Source organism: Erpetoichthys calabaricus, chromosome 18 (assembly GCF_900747795.2).
Source record: "Erpetoichthys calabaricus chromosome 18, fErpCal1.3, whole genome shotgun sequence".
Lineage (NCBI taxonomy): Eukaryota > Metazoa > Chordata > Cladistia > Polypteriformes > Polypteridae > Erpetoichthys > Erpetoichthys calabaricus.
In genome coordinates this window covers 7,996,143-8,016,482 of record NC_041411.2, presented here as the reverse complement: position 1 = coordinate 8,016,482, position 20,340 = coordinate 7,996,143, and the positions used below count along the sequence as shown (strand labels likewise).

General features: G+C 41.1%; 1 protein-coding gene across 1 annotated transcript in view; it reads left to right on the top strand.

The window, feature by feature from the left end:
- mmp11b (matrix metallopeptidase 11b) overlaps window positions 1–20,340 on the top strand; it is a 49,022-nt gene that overhangs the window by 17,066 nt on the left and 11,616 nt on the right. Inside the window, exons 2-4 of the mRNA XM_028825324.2 lie at window positions 9,358–9,614; window positions 12,390–12,533; window positions 18,995–19,128. Of these exons, the coding sequence (XP_028681157.2) occupies window positions 9,358–9,614; window positions 12,390–12,533; window positions 18,995–19,128 (535 nt within the window). The remainder of the gene's footprint in view (window positions 1–9,357; window positions 9,615–12,389; window positions 12,534–18,994; window positions 19,129–20,340) is intronic.

Below are 20,340 nucleotides of genomic sequence, written 5' to 3'. Positions count from 1 at the left end.
AACAAGACTGTGTCTTATTTTTCGGAGACTTCTGGTGATCATTTCTCCTTGTTCAGAGTTGAAATGGGACTTTCTATGCCAAGCCATATTTAACGAGTTCAGAACAAATTTCAGGCAGAGTTTCATGTAGAGTTTTTTTTCTTTTCCTTGCTTCAGAATTGAAAGCTGATTAAGTGCATTTTTATTCATGTTTGCATACATTTTATTATCTATTTGACATATGTCTGTCTTGCTCTTATTGGCTGTTATTAACATGGCTGTACTGTTATAATGCTATTGGAGTGCTTGTCTGGATTTCAACTTTGCTAGGACTGTAGGACAAGTGCACACTTGTACAGAGAGAGAGCTATTGTGAGTTAGGTGTATGCTGGCATGTGACATGGTTGTGGCCATGTGTTTCTTATTTACATGTTTTGGAAATACAAAATAATCTTCAGAAGTTTTGATTAGCTGAATGAGTAGTTTTGATAAGGTAGACTCCATCTGTTGAGATAATCTCTGCTACTTGTTATCTAGTTTTTTGGTTACTTTGAGACTGTGCTTTTATATAGTTTGACATTTTTCAGCACAGTTTTTTTCTGTTTCTATGCTTTTTGTTTTCAGCACTGTGGTGAATATGCTTATTAGGGGCTAGTTAAAAATAGGAAAGTGCTACTACTTGTTGTGCCAACTCAAGTAAATAAATCAAGTTCTTGTGAATTATTTATGGGTCTGATGTTTAGCTTCCTCTTAAGGATAGTATTATGGTCTGTTCATTTTTGTAGCACTGCTTCCACCTGCTTTTCTCTCTATTTCTGGATAATTCAGGCAAACCAGTGGGCTGTTTTGTGTTACGCTTGCCCCTCAGATTTGTAAATTTGACATTCATGGTTTTGGTTATTCGTAAGGTGGCTGTGAACGATTAAATGGATTGTTGGAGCATGCAAATAAGGTTGCAGAAACTTGCTAACTTACGACTTAAGCCAAAAATACACAAACAATACTGAAAATTATTTTCTAACACATAAAATCACAAAATATACAGTGTTACTTAATATTTGTTAGTGTAAGTGTAGGATCTATGCCTGCTACCTTCTGACTTCAATGCTCTATTAGTTATTCAGCAGATTCAGACATTTCCTCCCAGCTGGTTCGCACTCTACACTCTCGTTTTTGCTTGCTCTCTCTTGCTTATCTGTACCAGAAACCCATATAGAGCTCTAGCCATCCTTCTCGGGACTTGTACACTCATGCCCACTTCTTAATTTCCTTTCCCCCAATTTAGTTTTCTCCATTCTTATCTGCCTCTCTCCTTTTTATCTCTGCGGCCAATGCCAGCTGATGCTGTGGACTCACCATGCCGCCAAATGGCAATCAACTTATTAGCGTGAGTGCACATGCATGCCGGTGCCAGTTAACCAGCAGAACAAGTAAAAAATAAATAAATAAATAAATAAAAGCAATTAATAAATTAAACTGCACAAATATTCTGCTGTGACACTACCCATCACAGTTAAGGTGGCCCAAGTATTATTCTCAAATTTTTACATTCGGAGAGACTTTCCGCCCCTCACCTTTCCAAATGTGAAGGGGTTAATATATAATCTTTTCAGTACAATTTATACAATACAATACAATTTATTTTTGTATAGCCCAAAATCACCCAAGAAGTGCCGCAATGGGCTTTAACAGGCCCTGCCTCTTGACAGCCCCCCAGCCTTGACTCTCTATGAAGACAAGTAAAAACTCCCAAAAAAAACTTGTAGGGAAAAAATGGAAGAAACCTTGGGAAAGGCAGTTCAAAGAAAGACCCCTTTTCAGGTAGGTTGGGCATGCAGTGGGTATCAAAAGAAGGGGGTCAATACAATACAATACAATATACAGAACAGAACAAATCCTCAATACAGTATAAACATAAAACATTTTAGAAATACAGAGCAAAATTTAACAGTAGATGATATCACATATTAAGATTTGGATATGTTTAGAGTCCTGAAGACCTCATCCATCAGTGTATGCTGGTCAGGATACAGTCAAGGTGGATGGAGCCATCTGTCATGATTTGGAGTCAGAACCATACAAAAAAAGACGTGAGGCCATTAAAACTCTTCACAAGCCAGGCCAGGTCTCTTATGTGTGTACCTGGATTAGGCCTCGCCCAATAGGCCTTTACTCCTAACTCCACAGGCCTGCTTCGGCCTACACAGCACTAAATGGGTAAAGCTAAACTTAAACCTTGAGATCTTTTTTGACATTTAAAAGCATTTTCCTTTGTAGAGTAGAATATTAAATAAAGATACTTAAGTATATAGAATAGATGTGCATTTACAAAAACAAAGTGTTTGCATAACCTATAACAATATTCCAACACAAGCCACAACAGCAAACCTTATTTGTTACTTGAAAGCAGAGTATTTAAATCCCCTTAGGCTGCAGGGGCAAATATCTCAGTGTCAGGTAATAAATTCCAGCCAGACGGACCTTTGCTGTGGAGATGAATGTTGTTCCTCTAGAGGCATTTCAAAAGGACCTTTTTGTTTTTTTCTGCACCCTGGCATTTTGTTCAGACAGTTGTGCAACAATCCAGATATAACAATGCAACAGCACTGGGAACTACAGGTCTGAAGAATTTTAGGACTGAAATGAAAAAATCAACTCAATTTAAGTGCACTTGATCAACAATGGCTTCACAAAACCTCTGCTTATCAGCTGGGACATTTTTATAAAGCTGCTTAAACTCATTCCTCAGCGGGCTAATATAGAAAGACAGCCATGCACTAGATGTTTGTTTTCAATAATTTATCCTTTATAAAGATATATTTTGCATTTTGAATTCATTTTCAAAACTAAACTTTAAATCATACTACTTTTAGATTATGCCAAAATTAAAATTTGAAAAACAGATATAATCAATTGCTGCCTAAGAGGTAGCTTAAGGAAATGAGACCAGCATGTGCCTTTCTCTGTATGGAACTTCCAATCCATAAAGGTGCCGCTGGCTAGTCCAGCCTTTGTTGCAGTGATGGATTATTGCTGAGATATGTACGTAGTTCTTTTTAAGTCAGTTATGAAGGATGGAACCACTCTGTAACACTACATTATTTTTAATTATTTATTATTTGTTCGGTATTTTTCTTCATTACTTATGACCATTGTGGCTATTAATAAACAGTGATAAAAAGTAGTCAGGGTATAAAGTAAGTATGTAATTCAATTCATTCTTATGTAGCACACTTCCATTAATAAGCCAAAAACATTTACCTGTATAATGAAAACAATGCAATTAATGCAGCAAAATACAAAAAGAACAATGCATTTTGTACACACATATACAAAAATATATAGAGATTTCAAAAATAAATTAAACCCTTCATCCTGTTAATATTAATAATAGAGAGACTAACCATGGGAAATAGACATATACTGCATTTGCCAGCTTGATTTATCTGGGGCCTTTCCCAGCACTACTAAATATAAGGTTAGAAAGAACCCTGAACAGGATGCCAGTTACTTGCAGGGCACACACATGCACAGAACCACAATTTCTCACATTTTGGCTAGTTTACAATTGCCAGTTAAACTAACACACATGTCTTTGGGGATATGGGAGGAGAACCAGAGTAACCAAATGAAAACCCAAACTCCACACAGACAACAGCCAGGCATAGGATTTAAACCCAGGAAGTTGGATCCATTAGTCAATTGTGCTTAGAGCTGCACCACCTTTAGGCTGATACGAAAAAGACAAAAACAAAATCTCACCCTATACCAAATCCATCCATCTTTGTCTAAATGATTGCACAGCACCACTCTCCCTCTCGCTCTCTTAATGCACTATACAAAGCAGCAGAGATAAGAACAAAGAAACAAGAAACAGCATCTGGTAGCCAGTTCCTCGTTATAACCTCAAATATAATTAGAGAGTTTATAATAAATGTTTGGATTTAAACATCATTCAGAAAGCTGCAAAACACTACCATCTCCTCCACCCTCTTTAAGTCCAATTTAGTGCCCTTTCCATTAGTAAAGACATTTCCTTTAAATTCTGCAGGGGAAATTGACTGTGATAATTACCGCAAGGTTATCTGGGTCATGTAAAGCCAGGATTGCTGAGGAATGTCACTGGCAAGCACTGCCTCAGCACTTTTGTTCACACTGCAAGTATGTGAATGCAGCATATAATGGGTGAAGTGACTTGGTGAGGTTTAAATGCATGCACCACAGGCTAAAATGGAATGCAGAAGTGTGTTAGAATTTTGGTATTAATTATATCCTGCTATTATATGAGTTGTCCGGGGCTTTATGCCCCTGGTAGGGCCACGCAAGGCAAACTGGTCCTAGGTGAGGGATGAGACAAAGAGCGGTTAAACAAACCTCCTATGAAGAAAAACCATTTTGGACGGCGTTTTCCCTTGCCCGGACGCGGGTCACCGGGGCCCCATTCTGGAGCCAGGCCTGGAGGTGGGGCTCGATGGCGAGCGCCTGGTGGCCGGGCCTGCACCCATGGGGCTCGGCCGGGCACAGCCCGAAGAGGCAACGTGGGTCCCCCTTCCCATGGGCTCACCACCTATGGGAGGGGCCAAGGAGGTCGGGTGCAGTGTGAGTTGGGTGGTGGCCGAAGGCGGGGACCTTGGCGGTCCGATCCTCGGCTACAGAAACTGGCTCTTGGGACGTGGAATGTCACCTCTCTGAAGGGGAAGGAGCCTGAGCTAGTGCGCGAAGTTGAGAGGTTCCGGCTAGATATAGTCGGGCTCACCTCGACGCACAGCTTGGACTCTGGAACCAATCTCCTTGAGAGGGGCTGGACTCTCTACCACTCTGGAGTTGCCCCCGGTGAGAGGCGCCGAGCAGGTGTGGGTATACTTATTGCCCCCCAACTTGGAGCCTGTACATTGGGGTTTACCCCGGTGGACGAGAGGGTAGCCTCCCTTCGCCTTCGGGTGGGGGGACGGGTCCTAACTGTTGTTTGTGCGTATGCACCGAACAGCAGTTCGGAGTACCCACCCTTTTTGGAGTCCCTGGAGGGGGTGCTAGAGGGCATACCTTCTGGGGACTCCCTCGTTCTGCTGGGAGACTTCAATGCTCACGTGGGCAATGACAGTGAGACCTAGAAGGGCGTGATTGGGAGGAATGGCCCCCCTGATCTGAACCCGAGCGGTGTTTTGTTATTGGACTTCTGTGCTCGTCACGGATTGTCCATAACGAACACCATGTTCAAGCATAGGGGTGTTCATATGTGCACTTGGCACCAGGACACCCTAGGCCTCAGTTCGATGATCGACTTTGTGGTCGTGTCGTCGGACTTGCAGCCACATGTCTTGGACACTCAGGTGAAGAGAGGGGCGGAGCTGTCAACTGATCACCACCTGGTGGTGAGTTGGCTTCGATGGTGGGGGAGGATGCCGGTCAGGCGTGGTAGGCCCAAACGTGTTGTGAGGGTCTGCTGGGAACGTCTGGCAGAGCCCCCTGTCAGAAGTAGCTTCAACTCCCACCTCCGGCAGAACTTCGACCACATCCCGAGGGAGGTGGGGGACATTGAGTCCGAATGGGCCATGTTCCGTGCCTCTATTGTTGAGGCAGCTGACCGGAGCTGTGGCCGTAAGGTGGTCGGTGCCTGTCGTGGCGGCAATCCCCGAACCCGCTGGTGGACACCACCGGTGAAGGATGCCGTCAAGCTGAAGAAGGAGTCCTACAGGACCCTTTTGTCCTGTGGGACCCCGGAGGCAGCTGATAGGTACCGGCAGGCCAAGCGGAATGCGGCTTTGGTGGTTGCTGAGGCAAAAACTCGGGCGTGGGAGGAGTTTGGGGAGGCCATGGAGAATGACTTTCGGACGGCTTCGAGGAGATTCTGGTCCACCATCCGGCGTCTCAGGAAGGGGAAGCAGTGCAGTGTCAACACTGTATATGGTGGGGATGGTGCGCTGCTGACCTCGACTCGGGACGTTGTGGGTCGGTGGGGGAATACTTCGAAGACCTCCTCAATCCCATTAACATGCCTTCCAATGAGGAAGCAGAGCCTGGGGACTCAGAGGTGGGCTCCCCCATCTCTGGGACTGAGGTCACCGAGGTGGTCAAAAAACTCCTTGGTGGCAGGGCCCCGGGGGTGGATGAGATACGCCCGGAGTTCCTCAAGGCTCTGGATGTTGTAGGACTGTCTTGGCTGACACGCCTCTGCAACATCGCATGGACATCAGGGACAGTGCCTCTGGATTGGCAGACCGGGGTGGTGGTCCCCCTCTTTAAGAAGGGGGATCGGAGGGTGTGTTCCAACTACAGAGGGATCACACTCCTCAGCCTCCCTGGAAAAGTCTATTCGGGGGTCCTGGAGAGGAGGGTCCGTCGGATAGTCGAGCCTCGGATTCAGGAGGAACAGTGTGGTTTTCGTCCTGGTCGCGGAACAGTGGACCAGCTCTATACCCTTAGCAGGGTCCTGGAGGGTGCATGGGAGTTTGCCCAACCAGTCTACATGTGTTTTGTGGACTTAGAAAAGGCATTCGACCGTGTCCCTCGGGGAATCCTGTGGGGGGTACTCCGAGAGTATGGGGTACCAGCCCCCCTGATAAGGGCTGTTCAGTCCCTGTACGATCAGTGCCAGAGCTTGGTCCGCATTGCCGGCAGTAAGTCGAACCCGTTTCCAGTGAGAGTTGGACTCCGCCAGGGCTGCCCTTTGTCACCGATTCTTTTCATAACTTTTATGGACAGAATTTCTAGGCGCAGCCAGGGTGTTGAGGGGGTCCGGTTTGGTGGGCTCAGGATTGGGTCACTGCTTTTTGCAGATGATGTTGTCCTGTTTGCTTCATCAGGCCGTGATCTTCAGCTCTCTCTGGATCAGTTCGCAGCCGAGTGTGAAGCGGCTGGGATGAGAATCAGCACCTCCAAATCCGAGACCATGGTCATCAACCGGAAAAGGGTGGAGTGCCCTCTCAGGGTTGGTAGCGAGATCCTGCCCCAAGTGGAGGAATTCAAGTATCTCGGGGTCTTGTTCACGAGTGAGGGAAGAATGGAGCGTGAGATCGACGGGCGGATCGGTGCAGCATCCACAGTAATGCGGGCGTTGCATCGGTCTGTTGTGGTGAAAAAGAAGCTGAGCCGCAAGGCGAAGCTCTCAATTTACCAGTCGATCTATGTTCCTACCCTCACCTACGGTCATGAGCTATGGGTAGTGACCGAAAGAACGAGATCGCGAATACAAGCGGCTGAAATGAGTTTCCTCCGCAGGGTGTCTGGGCTTTCCCTTAAAGATAGGGTGAGAAGCTCAGTCATCCGGGAGGGGCTCAGAGTAGAGCCGCTGCTCCTCCGCATCGAGAGGAGTCAGATGAGGTGGCTCGGGCATCTGATCAGGATGCCTCCTGGACGCCTCCCTGGTGAGGTGTTCCGGGCACGTCCAACCGGGAGGAGGCCCCGGGGAAGGCCCAGGACACGCTGGAGGGACTATGTCTCTCGACTGGCCTGGGAACGCCTTGGGATTCTCCCGGAAGAGCTAGAAGAAGTGGCCGGGGAGAGGGAAGTCTGGGCATCTCTGCTCAAGCTGCTGCCCCCGCGACCCGACCTCGGATAAGCGGGAGACAATGGATGGATGGATGGATATTATATGAGTACTTTCATAAATGAACACTAATCCTGATTTCATGATGACAACCACAGCCATTAAATAATGCAGTGGGTGAAGAGATAAATAGGCAAGGTCATAGAAGAAGATAGTGCTTGATATACAGTATGTGCCAAGTTAAGATATGTAAAACAACAGATGGATGTAAGAACCACAACACTAAAGGAGCCAACAGAGACATTCCTATACACAATGGTAGTAGCTCTATTCAGACAGATGGCTCACCTGCATAGGTGCACACTGTTAAGCAAAAGACCTAAAAAGAAAGTAGAACGGAGATTTTGTTGAGCAGATGAACTGGTTATCATAATACATAGTTATGTTTGGTTCATTGCTATTTAAGGTTAGCTAAGGTGATGATAAAGGAATACAAATGAAATACATTATGCACAGAAAAAAAACAAGATGACTGCCATTACTCTAAGAAAAAGGACACTAAGTTTTTGAATTTTCAGGAGTCCAGTCCTGAGGCCCAAAATGGAAGACTGCAGCTTTTCAGATTTAGTCTTGGAGAAGCTTTGAGGTTGCTAATACAAATAAAATGGACAAACTTCACCTTGCATAGGTAGTTTGCTCATAAAAAGCTCCTCTTCGGCAGTTAGTAATACACTGAACCATTCAGACATGATAGCATTTGGTCATGCTGTGCATAATTTTGTTACAGTAAGCATTGTAAACTCTTAACATGCCTTTGTTATTGCTCCTTATATATTAAATATTAAAAACAGATGTATTCAACCAGTGGGAGTTCCACAACAGTACAGTGGTTAGCCTTTCTCCTTCATAGATTTAGTGTATTGGATTTTAATCCCCCACTTGCTCACTGTCTGTGTATAGCTTGCACTTTCTACATATACTGTAGTATATCTGTCTGGGTTTTCATGTTCGTGCTCTGGTTTTCCTTCAACATCTCAACAAAAGTGTGTGTTGGAGTAATTGGTGCTGTGCAAATGTGGGAATATACAGGAGTAGTGCCTGCAATTTTACTGACACTATTAGGGTCTGGCTTCTGTCCCAATGAGTGAAATGCATTATACAGGTGTGAGACAGTTACATTGTAATTTACACCATTACAGTGACTTTTAAGTAATGTGCAAAACCTTGCTGTCTGTTGGATTATTACATAATCACACTACTGCTAGGATGGAGTTGCATCATCCTGTTGATGCCTATTTTTAAACTTGGCAAAAGAAATGATTCACTCTATTGTGGATACTCAAGATGAATTATTCTGAATGCTGATGCATTCAATCAGACAATTTTGAATCTTACAGGATTTTCCTTTTGTGGACACTGTAAGCCTAACCTGCTTTATTCACGTTAATGCCTTTAAATGAAAACCAGTCCTGTATCTGGACAGGTCTCACCATCTTACTGACACCTGCAAGCTTGTTATTGACAGCAGCAGCTCTTCATTATCCAAGTCAAAAGTTCTTATGTGCTTTTGGTGGTGGTGGGGGGGGATTGTTATTTGTTTATTACAATATTTTTATGCTTTTTTCTTCTCTTCAGCTTCTGTAAAGTTCTTACAAGTTTTATAAACTTATATAAGTTTATACAAAGTATATCAAATCTAATTTCATCTTACATCAATGGAGACTATACTTATGATTGAGGTAATGTGAAATGCATATATTGTCCAGTGTCATTTCCCATTTAGACTAGAACCATTATTACATTTTGCACAAACTAAATATATACATTTCTGTTTATCTATCTATCTAGCTATCTGTGATAGACACATATAAACATAACTAAATGTTTCATAGGAATGGTTAAAGAAATCCCATTTATACAAGATGAAAAAAGGACATCGACAAGTGCAAACCCAAGAAACTGTGAAAGAAATTTTGAAGAGACATGAGCTCCCTGTGGTTGTGAAGCATGGAAACAACTCCGAGTTCTGGAAAAGGCCCCGTTGTGGTGTACCTGACTATACAGAAGGAAATATTATGAACAGTAGACACCGAAATAAGCGCTTTGTGCTATTTGGAGGACGCTGGGAGAAAAATGACTTGACCTACAAGTAAGTGTTTTTACACTGCAAACCAGTCAGTGTTTAGTATTATTTATGGTTTGGCTTATATGTGTAGCATAGTGCCACTTGAGTATGCATGTACTACAGATGTGCTCTTATACAGTGTATCCATGCATTATTTGATTTACAACCTGTGACCCACAATTAAGCACTAAAGTGCTTAAAGTAAATGTTCAGTATGAAAACTTAATGCATAATATAATAAAGCCTGACTGGCTGAACAAAAGTATAGCATTTCAATGTTAAGCCTTCTCTGGAACCTTCAGCTTTGTCACACAGTTCAAAAATATGTTGTAATGTCTAACAGAGTGTTTCTATAGTACACTGGTGTATGAGTGGGAAAGTATACGGTATGGCTCTATTTGTGTACAGCCTTGCTCCCAGATTATTGTCTATATCTGTAGAATCCAAAACTAGTTTCTTCTGGGATCAGAGATCATTTTTATGCAATGTGAGGCACAGTGAATAATGGATTTGTAGGCAGTAGCAGGTAAAAGAGTAGGGACAAGACGCAACAAGGCCCTTAAAAAGAAAGACAGTGAGAGAGATGGAAAAGGAAAACCATTCTGACATGGCGGAATACTGTTTGGAGCTGGTTCCTCAGAACTTGAGTAAGCATCTACAAGTAGATGTGCTCTTACACAGTATATCAACTGCACAATTGTACCAAATCACCCATTAATGGCTATAGATAGGAGCACCCAGGAGCTACAGAATGAGATGTGACCTAAACACAATATGTAATATTCTGTAGACATTACAGGTTCAAGAGATGTCTGGCTCTAGTGAAGGTGTGGAGGTAAAAGGGTAGCATTATAGTTCCATACTAACAGAGCAGTAGTAAATTGAGACCATATTGCAGACATCGCCTAAGAAAGGTCACAGGTGTTGGGACACCTGTGGCTACTAAAATAATTTCTAGACCAATGTTTTTTTTTGTGAATTTTGGAATCCTTGGCATTATTTATGGTACTTACTATGATTGTGTGTCATGACATAGATAGAGTACTTTTGATTTTTGCACCTACATATAGGTTATGTAAAAGATAAATTTATAAAAAAGAAAGCTCAAATTGGTTTATGTATGTGCAAAACGTTTCATTAGACAGGTCAGCCTAGGGGGCAGCACAAGACTGAGGCCTAATTACTAACTGTGTGGAAGTTGTACATTCATATTGTGTCAGTGTGGGTTTTTTCTTTGGGTTCCAATTACTGCCAATATTGCCAGTTCTAAATTTGGTTAAGCGTGAGTGTTCACCATTGTTTTCATTAATGCTAAGGTAGGCAATGGCCATTCAGAAAAATGGATACTTGTGCCCAGAGTGCCATAATCAAATGACATGTTTCAGTGTCACAGTCACTACTAAATTAAAAATATTTGGTTGGCTAGCCATGAACTGCTAGGCCATATTTTTGTTGCTATATGAGGTGATTTATTCTTGAGTAGACCACCCAGAAATTCTCTTTCTTACAGAAAACAACAACTTTGATCCTCTGCCAAAAAAGTGTGAATTTATAGGATGGTGTTGCACCTATAGTTAAAGGCCTCCTGTGTTTCAGATGCAGCTAGCACAAACTCATCTGGAGCAATTCACAATTTAACATGCAAGCTTCAGACAAATAAAATCATACCAAGAAAATGTTCTTCCATACATTATGGGAGCTTTAAAATTTAAGATTTGCAACTGTTTTTGCCTTCAGTTTAAACAAAGAATTCATAATAATGGCAAAATACTCCAGGTTGGATATTGGAAATATTTATATTATTTGAAGTTATAAAATCTAGCTGGTAACAATGGCAATTATATTTATTAATTTTTTTCCCTTGATAGAATTTGTTTAAATTCAGAATAATATGTGGCTTCAGTGGAAACCCCCTCCCTAAGTACTGTAGTTGGATTTGTATAAGGAGATGAGGTGGATATGGGTATAGAGCAAAAGATATGTACAAGGAAGAACAAAAAAACAACAGTTTGAACATAATCCATGAAAAAGTCCAAATACAGAATTAGAGTTTATGCAAGTTCTAAAAAATACACATTTCCAAGGAGCTACATAAAATTAACCAGTCTATTAATCCCCTTAAGAAAACTATACAAGTATGCTAAAATATTGTACACCGGAAACAAAAAAAAATGTACATAAGTCTGAATTTGTGATTGTAGACAAATAAAGCCAAAGAAAGACAATCAAAGAACATTAAGTATGCAGTGTACAAGGTAAACAAAGATGGCTATGGGTCAAGAAGCAGTTTAATGCCACACATTTACAGGAAATTCCACTGACATTGAAAACAATGATGTGTATATCCAGTCCAGTAAGGGGCAGTACTACACACTGCTCTCTGCTGCTCAGTGGAATGAGCAGCCTCCATTTGGGCTACTGGCTCTTTAATACTCCACCCAATAAAATTGATAAATAAATACCTAAAGTAAAGAAAACAGTCTACAAATAGTGTTTGTATGTGTACATGCCTGCATGTATTTCAGAAAGTCTAGTTATGGCTTCTGACTTTACAAAGACGTGGCATTTACTCAGATGGTGTCCAAACATACAACAGACTCAGAAAGAGTTAAAACATACAGATGAACCAGAATAATGACAGAGTATCAGAACATTTCAGCCTAAAAAAAAAAAACACCCTGCTTTAAATATTCTACCTATGATGAGCTAGACATACAAATACGGAGTAGACTATTTCTGTTGCTTTTCCACAAAAGTGGAGTTTCTAAAAATATATATTTTTTCTTTTTTCATTTATAGAATTGTGCGTTTTCCATGGCAAATGAACCCAGGAAAGGTTCGACACACCATAACAGAGGCCTTGAAGGTTTGGAGTGATGTTACTCCACTAACCTTCAGAGAAATTCATGAAGGAAGAGCAGACATAATTATTGACTTCACAAGGTATAGTATCCCAAGCAGTTATATTTATACTAGTGACTAATATGTGTTAATAAATGATGAAGTCATGTTACAAGATAAAAGAAGAAATTTACTTGTTTAAAATTGTTGTAAAGATAAAATGACATGTTATAATTAGAGGATAGCAATATTCATTAAATAAACAACTTACAATATTTACCATATACAGATATGTTTTGAAGGTCTTTGGAAAGCACTCACTAACTCATTATTAAATTTAATAATATAATTGATTTATTAATCAGTATCTTTTTTTATGTTTCCTCCCACAGTCCAAAGACATGCAGGTTAGGTGCATTGGCGATCCTAAATTGTCCCTAGTGTGTGCATGTGGGTGTGTATGTGCCCTGTGGTAGGCTGGCACCCTGCCCGGGATTTGTTTCTGCCTTGCGCCCTGTGTTGGCTGGAATTGGCTCCAGCAGACCCCTGTGACCCTGTGTTAGGATATAGTGGGTTGGATAGTGGATGGGGGCGGCACGGTGGTAGTGCTGCTGCCTCGCAGTTAGGAGACCTGGGTTCGCTTCCTGGGTCCTCCCTGCATGGAGTTTGCATGTTTTCCCCGTGTCTGCGTGGGTTTCCTCCAGGTGCTCCGGTTTCCTCCCACAGTCCAAAGACATGCAGGTTAGTTGCATTGGCGATCCTAAATTGTCCCTAGTGTGTGCTTGGTGTGTGTGTGTGTCCTGCGGTGGGTTGGCGTCCTGCCCGGGATTGGTTCCTGCCTTGCTCCTTGTGTTGGCTGGGATTGGCTCCAGCAGACCCCGTGACCCTGTATTCGAATTCGGCGGGTTAGAAAATGGATGGATGGATACCTTTTTTATTCTAAGAACCTACAACAAACAGAAACTACTTGAAGTCAGCAGTTACTTAATGTTCTTTAAAAAAATGGTAAAAACAAGCAACACCTTAAAAAGTTCTTTAGCATTTCATTATTTCTTTCTTACTGAGCACATTTCAAATTAGCTGGGGTCTTGCTTCAAAAATCAATTAAAGATCTTGCCTTTTTATATGACAGACATGACAAAAATATACTTAACTAATTGCCAAAAGACCAAGCTGTCTAATCTGGCAATGTTCCATAGTCTAAGGAATTCAATTAGAATTAGCCAAATGCCATTTAAGCAAACATATCGATTGTTAGTAACTTTTCCAATTGTTAAAACATATCAACTTTGCTGTATGTGCAGAGTACAGTCAGTGAGGAGATGGGTATGAATATTGCTACAGCACATCAAAAACAGGAGTAGTCGTGATGATAGCCTGTTTACCATAGTGTAAATATAAGTAATTATTTTAGTGTGTACATAAGACAAATATTGGAGATATCAAGATAAATTCTGACTATGAGGCTAACGTAATGTAATAGAAATGTATTGCGAGAATCCAATATTATATATATATATATATATATATATATATATATATATATATATATATATAATAACAGTATATGGTACATATAAAATTATTATCACTGGCTTACCTTCTGTGATTTAATATATTCATTTATTTGTCAATAGGTAATATAAACTAAATAAATGTTTCAGTAAAATTGTGGGTGGATGTATTCAGTTTAATTTCATTCTTTATGGGATTTGATAGGACATAATGTCCTCATTTAAGGAGACCCCCCCAAGAAATAAACTATGGCCATGGATTTTTATGTCTGAGCCTTATTGTTTTCTATTCATCCATGCCGTGCTGTTGTTTTTCTGTCACTCCCTTTTGTATGGCCTATTGAAACCTCTTTAGTATCTGCAGTGTCATTAACACCTGGCCAGTTGCATGTCAGACAGAAGTAAAACAATAAAAAAAATTACATTTAAAAGAAAAGGTATGCTTTTAATCTATAAAAATATCCCCACACATAAAAACAATGATTAAACTTTCTAGGCTATGACTCTCTTTGTTTCTATTCAAGCTGTTGCTGGCTGACAGGCGTGAGATGCTGTTTAATTTGATCCCGTGCTCTTGCAACTCAGGCTCAGGCATGCCCACGTGACGCATCATACACTGAGAATATGAGCTGGTCACTATCCTTTAAGAAGTTAATCCCGGCTATGGGATGCAAGCTAGTATCACTTACATTCACAAGTATAGTCTTTTTCTCCCCATTATTTACACATCTAAAACTTTCCTGGCCTGTGTAACAGAATCACTTAGGCAGTATACATATCCCCAGGGCACTGTTCATTACTTTGTTTTGCCTTGAATTGTTTCCACATGCTTTTTGTTTGCTAAATGCTTGCACTTTGCCTGACTGCAGTATCTCTTTCTGAAGAGCAAAAGCACAGCATGAGATGATTAATTTTCCCTTATTTTACCCTTCTATAATGATTTCGTGGTTTTCATGCCTACTGTAGTATCTGCATGTAAATCCATGATGAAGGCAAGGATTTAGCCATTTTTAATTAAGTAAAAGTGAGTAAATTCATGCCACACTGTTCTCTAATTGGCCTTGTTTTTTATGCATCTTATTACTATGTATTACAATCCTCCAAAAGCCCAATCCCCTTCTAAAACTGGTAAAGCCTTACTTATACAGTATGTGATAAGACAACAAGAGGAACCTTTTTCTCATGTATGATTAAAAAATTTTGGCAAACTTATGCAGTTATAACAGCCTAACAGTGATATCTCAAGGCAAGGGCAAAACACGGAATTGATAATAGAAATAATGCACCTTTTATGTCTAAGGAACCTTCAATCATCTCTTTGGAAAACATTTACTTTCTGTCTTAGAATATGAGGAAACATGTTAGTGCATGTGACAAAACTCCCAGCACTGTAAGTTTGGCATACATAATACTACACAGAAGAGCCAAAGGCTGGTGATAAGCAAGCCAACATTGAATATTAACTTAAGGATGGCATGGTATACTGTTGCTGTATGTGCTAACCACACACCTAAAAGGACATAACATTAGTTTGTCACCAAGTGGTTTTATACCTGTAAAATAAATGACTTAACTTATCTAAATAGTTTAATGAAAATCCATCCATTTTCCAACCCGCTGAATCCGAACACAGGGTCACGGGGTTCTGCTGGAGCCAATCCCAGCCAACACAGGGCACAAGGCAGGGAACCAATCCTGGGCAGGGTGCCAACCCACCGCAGGACACACACAAACACACCCACACACCAAGCACACACTAGGGCCAATTTAGAATTGCCAATCCACCTAACCTGCATATCTTTGGACTGTGGGAGGAAACCGGAGCGCCCGGAGGAAACCCACGCAGACATTAATGAAAATAGCTGGTAATATTTTTTGAAATACAATGAATAGGCATAATATTATTAATATTGTACTACGAAAAGTTAGCCTGCACCCACCTAAGCACATACACTGAACAAGCACTTTAGTGTGGCTAGTTGAATCCAGGCAAGGTGGCGCAGTGGTAGCACTGCTGACTCGCAGTAAGGAGACCTGGGTTCACTTCCCGTGTCCTCCCTGCTTGGAGTTTGCATGTTCTCCCCGTGTCTGCTTGGGTTTCCTCCGGGTGCTCCGGTTTCCTCCCACAGTCCAAAGACATGCAGGTTAGGTGGATTGGCGATTCTAAATTATACTGTGTGTGTGTCCTGCAGTGGGTTGGCGCCCTACTCGGGATTGGTTCCTGCCTTGCGCCCTGTGTTGGCTGGGATTGATTGATTGATTGTTTGGATTCAGTGGGTTGGAAAATGGATGGATGGATGGTTGTCTCCAACTACAGTTGTGCTTGAAAGTTTGTGAACCCTTTAGAATTTTCTATATTTCTGCATAAATATGACCTAAAACATCATCAGATTTTCACTCAAGTCCTAAAAGTAGATAAAGAGAAACCAGTTAAAAAAATGAGACAAAAATATTATACTTGGTCATTTATTTATTGAGGAAAATGATCAAATATTACATATTTGTGAGTGGCAAAAGTATGTGAACCTCTAGGATTAGCAGTTAGTTTGAAGGTGAAATTCGAGTCCGGTGTTTTCAATCAATGGGATGACAATCAGGTGTGAGTGGGCACCCTGTGTTATTTAAAGAACAGGGATCTATCAAAGTCTGCTCTTCACAACACATGTTTGCGGAAGTGTATCATGACACGAACAAAGGAGATTTCTAAGGACCTCAGAAAGAGTTGTTGATGCTCATCAGGCTGGAAAAGTTTGCAAAACCATCTCTAAAGAGTTTGGACTCCACCAATCCACAGTCAGACAGATTGTGTACAAATGGAGGAAATTCAAGACCATTGTTACCCTTCCCAGGAGTGGTCGACCAACAAAGATCACTCCAAGAGCAAGGCGTGTAATAGTTGGCGAAGTCACAAAGGACCCCAGGGTAACTTCTAAGCAGCTGAAGGCCTCTCTCACATTGGCTAATGTTCATGTTCATGAGTCCACCATCAGGAAAACACTCAACAACAATGGTGTGCATGGCAGGGTTGCAAGGAGAAAGCCACTGCTCTCCAAAAAAAACATTGCTGCTCGTCTGCAGTTTGCTAAAGATCATGTGGACAAACCAGAAGGCTATTGGAAGAATGTTCTGTGGACAGATGAGATCAAAATAGAATTTTTTGGTTTAAATGAAAAGCGTAATGTTTGGAGAAAGGAAAACACTGCATTCCAGCTTAAGAACCTTATCCCATCTGTGAAACATGGTGGTGGTAGTGTCATGGTTTGGGCCTGTTTTGCTGCATCTGGGCCAGGACGGCTTACCTTCATTGATGGAACAATAAATTCTGAATTATATCAGAGAACTCTAAAGGAAAATGTCAGAACATCTGTCCATGAACTGAATCTCAAGAGAAGGTGGGTCATGCAGCAAGACAACGACCCTAAGCACACAAGTCGTTCTACCAAAGAATGGTTAAAGAAGAATAAAGTTAATGTTTTGGAATGGCCAAGTTAAAGTACTGACCTTAATCTAATCGAAATGTTGTGGAAGGACCTGAAGCGAGCAGTTAATTGTGAGGAAACCCACCAACATCCCAGAGTTGAAGCTGTTCTGTACGGAGGAATGGGCGAAAATTCCTCCAAGCCAGTGTGCAGGACTGGTCAACAGTTACCGGAAACGTTTAGTTGCAGTTATTGCTGCAAAGGGGGGTCACACCAGATACTGAAAGCAAAGGTTCACATACTTTTGCCACTCACAAATATGTAATATTCGATCATTTTCCTTAATAAATAAATGACCAAGTATAATATTTTTGTCCCATTTGTTTAACTGGTTTCTCTTTATCTACTTTTATGACTTGAGTGAAAATCTGATGATGTTTTAGGTGATATTTATGCAGAAATATAGAAAATTCTAAAGGGTTCACAAACTTTCAAGCACAACTGTATATACCACAGCAGCATTTAGGTGAAGCTGTACAATGGCGACTTGCCCCCTAGCAAGTCCCAAATATTAATGCCTAACAAAGGGGTTTCTCATCTGACTGAAAAGTCACAGACTTATTATTTTACGTACTGTCTTCATATGTGAAATAGTTTTTCTTTAATTTTACAGCAAAAACTAGCTCACAACATGCAACTAAATATAGTTTTTAACGTAAAATGCTTATCTTTTAGATTTAAAATACAGATGTCTGAGAAACCCCTTGCAGACTTATTTAGAACATGTTAACTTTACACAGACAGTAACCAGACCAGCAATCAAGTTAATAATGTCCATGGAGCTAGAAAGATGAACTAACCACTGTGTCGTCATATCACCCACTTTCTGTTAACAGTTAAGAAAGAGATGAATAGCAAGATGAAAAGTACAAAAATAAATCTATTTACTTGGTAATGCAGTATTCGTATGCATGAAAAATAATAAGGTTGAAAGCAAGTAGCATTTTCAATACGTATTCAAAATTGCATTAAATGGAAGCAAACTTTTATTGTTTGTCAGAAGACAAATTTGAAAACATGGAATATCCATTGTATTAGCAGTTAAAACTGTCTTCAGAACAATGCTGCAACTACCTCTGTGAAACTGAATGCAATTTAATCTGTGCATGCTAAGGAACAGCATGGAAAATTAGCTAGTATGGGAGCATTGCATCTCACTGTGCTTTAGACCGTATTGTGTTGCTGATGTGTCCTCTGTGTAAAGAAGTTAATCTGGGTTCAAAAAACGTAATCGGGATTGCCATTGGTTTGATAATTATGAGTGTGTGTTTGTGAGTGTGTCATGGATTGTACTGCCACCACATCTATATGGGGTTACTGCCTTGCACCTATTGCTGTCATGACAGATTTCAGCTCTCATCAGATGCTGTGCTTCTCATAATGGTTGGAGTCTACCTTTATTTTATTAATGCGTTTGTTGGTAGCATTGCCAAACTTAATACATGACTATAATCTTAACTGATGGAAATTTTCATTCCATTTTAAAAATGTTGGCCTTCATACTAAAATGGGAAGTAAAACTTTTAAAAAATGGTCACTTCACTAGTTTTAAATACAGTTTTTGTGCTAGGTACTGGCATGGAGACAATCTTCCATTTGATGGACCTGGAGGAATTCTGGCACATGCTTTCTTCCCAAAAACCCACCGTGAAGGGGATGTACATTTTGACTATGATGAAACCTGGACAGTTGGAAACAACATGGGTGAGCTGAAGAAATGTGATAAGAATGTTGTTCTATTTTGTCACCATGATGTATTAGCAGAAGTTAAAAAGTTGTGTTTCTGCTACCTTATAAAAATTCCAGTAAAGTGAGAGGGAGCAAGTCTAAAATTACTTCTAAGCCGGAATATTAAAGTAGAATATTGATATTTTTTGTGTGGATACATATTGCTAACAAACATTAAAATCAAGTCCTGCCAGAGTATCTTTTAGAAATTCATACAGTATGTTATTTAAAGGTGATATCAGGAACCAAAATTGGCCACCTTTCGCAGCTGTTAGCTTGTCATTATCACAAAGTGCCTGAGAAGTACATCATATTTATATCAGAGGGTTGTACAGTGATAGGCAGAACATGTAGACAATCTAAAGCATTACTTATCATAGACCTGTCTGTAAGTAGTTTAGGTTTACACATAATTCTTTGTTAAATGGTGCGACTCAAACCACCTACACCTGAACACCAGCAAAACCAAGGAGCTGGTGGTGGATTTTAGGAGACCCAGGCCCGTCCTGGACCCCATGATCATCAAAGGTGACTGTGTGCAGAGGGTGCAGACCTATAAATACCTGGGAGTGCAGCTGGATGATAAACTGGACTGGACTGCCAATACTGATGCTCTGTGCAAGAGTGGACAGAGCCAACTATACTTCCTTAGAAGGCTGGCGTCCTTCAACATCTGCAATATGACGCTGCAGATGTTCTATCAAACGGTTGTGGCGAGCGCCCTTTACTATGCGGTGGTGTGCTGAGGAGGCAACATAAAGAAGAAGGATGGCTCTATTGTAGGCATGGAGCTGGACAGTTTGACATCTGTGGCGGAGCGACGGGCACTGAGCAGGCTCCTGTCAATCATGGAGAATCCACTGCATCTAATAAATAGTATCATCTCCAGACAGAGGAGCAGCTTCAGCGACAGACTGCTGTCACCGTCCTGCTCCACTGACAGACTGAGGAGATCGTTCCTCCCCCACACTATGCGACTCTTCAATTCCACCTGGGCGGGGGGGTAAAAGTTAACATTATACAAAGTTATTGTCTGTTTTACCTGCATTTTTTATCACTCTTTAATATTGTTTCTTTATCAGTATGCCGCTGCTGGAGTATGTGAATTTCCCCTTGGGATTAATAAAGTATCTATCTATCTATCTATCTATCTATCTATCTTTCTAGCTATCTATCTATCTAATTCAG